We start from the raw sequence: 7,309 nt of genomic DNA on the forward strand, positions 1-7,309 counted from the left end.
CCAGTGGGCCACGCCCACCTGGCACCCGGCGATAAATAAGTGGGTTTTGGGTTGCAGTTTGGGCACTCGGTCTCTTAAAGGTTCGCCATCACTGCCCTACGTAATCGGCATATAAACTACAGAATAGATGTCACTCCCACTAAAGCCCTGCCGAAGGAATTCCAGCTTTTCCAATCTTGCACCTGGTCGTTACGTTGGATTATAATCCCCCATTGTGCTCATTCGGCACAGCCTGTAAAAGCCACCAGGGGGGAGTGAGGGAAGCAGGGGAGGGGAAGAAAAAGAAAAAAAAATAGCTATGGATCGCCAGGTATATTGGGTCAGACAAAAGAGCCATCCCCTTCTTGGTTTTGTCTGTTTCTGTGTCTTAATTTGTTTCCCTTTCAACGCTCTGTCCCTTCGAAAGACGCAGATCCTAACTCGGGAGGGGACAGTCGTGACATCAGTAACACCCCCCCAGTTTTGGTGGCACAAGGTTTCTCCAAAGCGGAGGTGAAAATAGAAACATGGGACCTCTCAGTCGTTCCAGTTTCCACTCCTAAATACTTTCCCTGCCCCACAATCCTCCAATAATCTACTGATAAAATGTAGTCACTTCGCCACCAAATTCCAGGGATTTTAAAGAATGAAAATGGGAACAGTTCGCTTCCTAGAAGCTTAACAACTCATCCCTACCCATACAATCTCCAGCCTCCCAAATAGCCCAGAATTAGGCAAAACAGGGCAAAAAAAAAAAAGAGCCAATTTAGTCTAATGGTTAAGGCACCAGGCCTCAAAGCCAGAGACCAGGAGTTCAAGTCCCACCTTAGCCAGCAAAGCCAGCTGGGTGACTTTGGGCCACCTCACAGGATTGTTGTTGTGGGAGAAAGAGGAAAGAGTACCGTGTGTGTTTGCCACTTTTGAGTTATTTGTAAAAATAATAGAGTACAAACCAAACAAATAAAATGATTGTAGTCTTCCAGTGACATCACCGTCTTTCTTCCTGTTCATCCTCCAGGTTGTTCAGAGTGGGAGTTATGCTCCCCAATTTGGAGGAAGTTGCTAACCCCATTAGAACTATAGATTTACTCACCACCCCCGCCCAAAACTGGTCAGGACTGTCTCAGCTCTTCCAGTAACGATTTAGTGAAGCTCTCCCACATATCTGCTTCTCTCTTTTCCCACTCAAAGATTCCCACCACATACGGCTCAGCTTCGCTCGTGTGTTCAGGTTTAAAAAGCAGATGCTGTCTCCCTGAGATTGAAAGAGAAAGGATTTTTTTTTTCCTGCTGTCTTCCAGAATGTCTTTGGGGCTGGATCTAGAATTCTTTTAGCTCAGCCCCATCATGCTGGCTGAGTTTGAACTGAACTTAGCAGTTAGTAAACTGAACTGAACTTAGCAGTTAGTAAAAACAAAAGCCAATTCCAATAAATGGATAGGCTTTTTCAGATGGGAGAAAAAGGAAGCGCCTAAATGGGCGGGTCAGTTTGCCACTCACATGGTACCTGAAGATTAATAATAATAATAATAATAATAATAATAATAATAATAATAATAATAATAATAATAATAATAATAATAATAATAATAATAAAAAGTTGGAAGGGACCTTGGAGGTCATCTAGTCCAACCCCCTGCTCAGGCAGGAAACCCTATACCATTTCGGACAAATGGCTGTCCAGTCTCTTCTTAAAAACTTCCAGTGTTGGAGCNGCCACTTGTTCAAAATCTCACCACTGGGTGTAATTGGTTGCAAATTTGTTATTGTTTTTAAAAAAATATCTTACTTGTTTTGATCATATCTGTCCTCCAGGAAATGCACTAGGTTTTCTCACCATTTTTACTTGTTGCAATCTAAAGAGAAGCTTGCATGAAGAGCTCATGAAGAGTCCAAAGGTAAACCTCGCAGTTCAGGAGGGTTTGAAGTGAGATCAATGCTTGGTCCAGAACAGGGGTCTTCAAACATGGCCCTTTTATGACTGGTGGACTTCAACTCCCAGAATTCCTCAGCCAGGCACATCTGGGAGTTGAAGTCCACCAGTCATAAAAGGGCCAAGTTTGAAGACCCCCAGTCCAGAAAATGAGCAAGCTTTGGCCATATTTTTCTGGCTGAGGTCCATATGGCAATAGTAGTGGGCATAATTAAGAGGGAAATGAAAATATCCCATGGACACTGGTTACTGTAGTTTCCGTTTCCGCACTACGGGTAGTCCTTGACTTATAAACATAATTAAGCCTGCAATTAAACCATTCTGGTTGTTAAGTGAATTGTCTAGTGACCACAACCCAATTTTACAACCTTTTTTGTGGTGATTGTTAAACAAATGCAGCAGTCATTAAATGAAGGTAGCAGTCGTAAAGCGAACCTATTCTTCATTACGGACTTTTTTACTGGAAACGAAAAGTAAATGCTGGTTTCTGACAAAAACATAAATCGCAGTCATGTGACCATTTTTGTTGAGCACCCCCAAATATGGCCACGTGACTGCAAGGGTGCGGCTGTTGGAACTTCATATCTGGGTCACAAATACCTTTTTTTTTTAGGTTAGTCATAACTTTTGATCGCTAAGCAACCGGTCATAAGTTGAGGACTACCTGCACAACAGTTTAGTGACTGTTTAAAGTGACAACGGCACTGAAAAAAAGAGACATGTGACCGTTTTTCACATTTAGGACCGTTGCAGCATCGCCAGGGTCATGTGATCAAAATTCAGACCCTTGGCAATTGACTCACATTTATGACGGTCGCTGTGTCCCAGGGTCGTGTGATCCCCTTTTGCGACCTGCTGACAAGCAAAGTCAATGGGGAAGCCAGATTCGCTTAACAACCATATTACTAACTTAACAACTGCAGTGGTTCACGTAACAACTATGGCAAGAAAAGTTGTAAGATGGGGCAAAACTCACAATAACAGAAATGTTGGGGCTGAATTGTGGTCGTAAGATGAGGACTACCCCCATTTTGGGGTATTATCTGGACATTTTGTCACTGAAGGAAAGTGTCAACAGAGTTCGGTCACAAACCACACAAATTAACTGGGAGGCTACATGCCACCCCCCACCTGTCCCTGTCTCACCTTTACCTATAAACCCTGTAAAGAGACAATTTGTAAAGGCGATGTCCATGTGTGTTTCAGGCAGTATCCTCTGGAAAGATGGCCGAAGCAGAAGAAGGAGACGTTAGCGTGGAAGTAAAGGTAGAGGAGGATGAGGAGGAGGAGGAAGAAGAAGAAGAGCCTGGCTACATCCAATCTGGGCGGCGGTACAGGTGCCTGACCTGTAGCAAGACTTTCCCCAGCGTGCCACGGGTGTTGCGTCATTTAAAGTCCCACGCGACTGGTACTGTGGATGGCGTAGCTGCCAAACTCGCATGTCCTAATTGCAGGAAAGAGTTTCCTGACCGGGCTCAACTTCGCAAGCACCAGCTCAGCCACCAAACGGAGCGCCCGTACCAATGCCAGCTTTGTGCCAAGGCTTACAAAACTGCCCCCGAGCTGCGGAACCACGGGCGTAGCCACAGTGGCGAGAAGCCCTTTGTTTGCCACGAGTGCGGCAAAGCGTTCATGCAGCCTGTTTGCCTGCGAGTCCACATGGCCCGGCACACTGGAGACCTGCCCTTCCGCTGCCAGCAGTGCCACAAGGGGTACGGCACTCTTTCCAAGCTGAAGATCCACCAGCGTTCTCATACGGGCGAGAAGCCGTACTCCTGCGGTGAATGCAGCAAGCGCTTCGCCGACCCCTCGGTGTTCCGGAAGCACCGCCGGACCCACGCTGGCCTCCGCCCCTACCAGTGTGAGGTGTGCCACAAGACATACGCTGAGCTGAAGGATCTCAAGAATCATGAACGCTCCCACACTGGTGAACGCCCCTTCTTGTGCCAGGATTGTGGGAAGGCCTTTTCCCGGTCCTCATCGCTGGCCTGCCACCAGCGCATCCATGCGGCCCACAAGCCCTACCGCTGCAACCTTTGCGGGAAAGGCTTCACCCAGCTGTCCTCCTTCCAGAGCCACCAGCGGACCCACTCTGGCGAGAAGCCTTTTCTCTGCCCACAGTGCGGACGGATGTTCAGCGACCCCTCCAGCTTTCGCAGGCATCAGCGAGCCCACCAGGGCCTCAAGCCCTACGCCTGCGACAAGTGTGGGAAGGCCTTCCGCCAACCGGCCGACCTGGCCATGCACCAGCGCATCCACACAGGTGAGAGGCCCCACAAGTGTTCGCAGTGCGACAAGAGCTTTGTGGCTTCGTGGGACCTCAAGCGCCACCTGCTGGTGCACTCCGGCCAGCGCCCTCACCAGTGCGGGGAGTGCGGCAAGAGCTTTGCTGAGCGGGCCAGCCTCACCAAACACTACCGTGTGCACTCGGGCGAGCGGCCGTTCAAGTGCGGCCGCTGCGGCAAGGCCTTTGTGGTGTCGTCCAGCCTCCGGAAGCACGAACGCACCCACGGCAACGAGAATAGTGATGACAAGACCACCCCTGTGGGCAACCAGGACCCATTTCTCAGTGACCCATCGGCCATTGTTGTTGCCACCGTGGTGCCCGCCTGTGGGGAGTGTGGGGAGGTCTTTGCCTCCACCCAGGAACTACGCCGCCACGAACGCCTGCTGCACCCTGGCCTGCGCCCGTTTCCATGCCCAGAATGCGGCAAAGGCTTCTCGGACCGGGCCGGCCTGCGCAAGCACGAGCGGATCCACTCGGGGGTCCGTCCCCACGCCTGTCCCCACTGCTCTAAAGCCTTCCTGGGAGCCTCGGACCTGCGCAAGCACCTCAAGACCCATGCAGCCCTAGAGAACAGGAGCGCCGAGGACACCATGGTGACTGCCACCATCATGACCTACGAATCCCTCCTCCCTGCTCATCTCCATCCCCATGACGACGGGACAGAGACTGACAAGGACTCTCCCTCGGATTGTCTGCCTGACCCCCTCACAGAACCCTCGTAAGCTCCGCCTCCCTCCCGCCCTGCCTGTGATTGGGCGGAAAAAAGCCAGCTCAGCTGCTTAAAAGCCCTTTGCGTACTTTGATGATTGCCTCGTCGATGTGATGTGTGTGGACCACGCTCTTCCTAGGCCTCCCGTCCAGCATGGCTCTCCAGCATTTCTTTCCAAGCAGGGCTTGGCGTACTTTGTCACTGGCTGTGTGCGGTTGCCTTTTCTCCCACCTTCCATTGTTGCCCACACTAGATGTTCACTTGCCTGCCCGGTGGGGAATTAAATGTGCCTGGTGTGTGTGTCTCTCTGTGTGTGTGTGTGTGAGTGTAAGACTCACGCTTTTGAAATTTTGCTCAGCAAAAGGGGCCTGCATCTTATGAGATCGCACACGTGTGCATGTGGAGAAGTGTGTTTTTACTGTTTGTAAGGTGATATGCATTCATCTTACGAGGCATTTCTGCCACCGTTGGGAACTGCTGGTGGTTTTTAAATGAAAAGAAGAAAAAAAAACACCCCCTCCAGGTCTTTTTAAGGGCAAGAAGAATTAAATTGAGAAAATTAAGGGAGGAAGCAAAAAAAAAACAATGATTTTTTCTTCCTGAAGAGTTTTTATAAATTATCCGAGGGTTTCTTTGCTTGTAAGAAAAAAATAAAATAAATGGCTTGCTTTTTTTTTTTTAAAAAAAAAGGGGGAAATTGACTTGGATTGCATGTGGGAGGTGCAAAGTTTTGGGCGTGGGGAACAGAATCCTTATATTATCCTTATCTCACCTATTGAAATTCATCTTGCTTATTGAATTTTATTTCATTTTTTTATTTTATTCCTGTATTTATTATATTTCTTTACCATTGCAATCAAAAGCCTCTCAGCAATAAAGGCTCTTTGACTGCTGAGGAGAGGGTTTGAAAATCTTCCTGTTTTCTTCTCCCACTACACTTCCCAAAAAAAAAACTTGCAGTCTTGGTCCTCCTACCATCCATTGATGTCCACAAAGCCTCTGAACTCTGATTGGCTGGCCTGCAGTGATGTCATGGAAGGAGCAGCCCACCAGCGTCTTTTCTGAGTGACGATATATTTATTACGGTGAACAGGGTTTAAACCATCCATAGGATTCTCGGGAAGAGATTCTGAGAGGCAGAGAAACAGAATGGTAGAACGAAGAGGACCAGAAGAAAGGGGCAATGTGTAGGCCAGATGTTAGGAATTGGTGACTTTCCAGGTGTTGTTGAACCATCACCAGCAGCCATAAACCTTGTTGAACCTTCCATCACCAGCAGCCATGCTAACTGTGGCTAAGAAAAGCCAGAAGAAAGGAAAAAGGGAGAAATGAAATCAAAAGATAAATTTCCTTGTTGGCCCAGAAGACAATCATCCTCTAAAGCAGGGGTCTTCAAACTTGGCCCTTTTGTGACTTGTGGACTTCAGCTCCCAGAATTCCTTGCTGAAGAATGCTGGGAGTTGAAGTCCACAAGTCATAAAAGGGCCAGGTTTGAAGACCCCTGCTCTAAAGGGAGTCTTCTCAAAAAGGGATTCTATAGAGATAGCTTTAATTTCAACTCTGATCAGAAGAGTTGCTGGAGGATTTCTGGTTGGGAGGTGTCCATATTTGTCCAACTGTGGGCAAAATTAACGGTAGTCTAAAATGTGAGAATCAACAACTGGTCGACATGAGGAGGAACCACGGAGCAAGTTAGATGGGCAAAAGGTGAGGAAACAAAAAGAATGGATGAACACTCATGAGGGTACTTAGGCAAGTAAAAGAAGTGTCTGCAACCAAACAACCAAGCTCACCACCAAGGTCTCCACAGTTCAGCCTTGAGCTACAGATATTCTCTTATTGACAGGCAGGAAGGAATGGGTGGGTATCTTAGACGGAGTTTCAGTAACTCTTGACTGGAACATCCTGTTTTGGTGTCATCTTGTCATGGCAAAACTATGACCTGGCAGTCCTCCAGGGAATGGCTGAAGGAAGATGGGGTACACTCTCAGATGTTTCTATGGCAGACAGGATCCCTTACTCCTGGCCCAACCTTCAGCAACTTGGAATAAACATCTCATCTACTGTCTTGCCATTTTGAAGGGCACCAGGTTGTATAGGCGTCTTCAAAGGGGTGGTTTTTAGTTTGATGGACTTCAACTCCCAGAATTCTCAGCAATGTTTTTTTTCTGGCTGGAGGTTTCTGGGTGTTGAACTTCACAAATCCAGAGAGCAGGTCAACCTATTGGGGAAGGCTACTTTATCTGCTTCCACTTTTTTTCAAAAGCCCCAGAGGCAAAATATCACACTTCTAAGGTTGCCACATAAGGAATGATAGGAAGCTGTCTTTTGGTGGATGTTACCCTTAAGAGTTGTTCCAGATTATTAGGTTTTTATTCCCCTGTGCTCAGACTGTATAAAC

The 7,309-nt window shown here is 47.8% G+C and overlaps 1 protein-coding gene across 1 annotated transcript; it reads left to right on the top strand.

Moving 5' to 3' along the window:
• The first annotated feature begins 3,136 nt into the window (after positions 1–3,136).
• LOC107296226 (zinc finger protein 668-like) lies at positions 3,137–4,921 on the top strand. The gene has a single exon (XM_015825576.2). The coding sequence runs from the start codon at positions 3,137–3,139 to the stop codon at positions 4,919–4,921; it is 1,785 nt and encodes a 594-aa protein (XP_015681062.2).
• The last annotated feature ends 2,388 nt before the right edge of the window (positions 4,922–7,309 follow it).

The sequence above is a fragment of the Protobothrops mucrosquamatus genome, unplaced genomic scaffold, assembly GCF_001527695.2.
Source record: "Protobothrops mucrosquamatus isolate PMUCROS unplaced genomic scaffold, P.Mucros_1.0 scaffold2695, whole genome shotgun sequence".
Classification (NCBI taxonomy): domain Eukaryota; kingdom Metazoa; phylum Chordata; class Lepidosauria; order Squamata; family Viperidae; genus Protobothrops; species Protobothrops mucrosquamatus.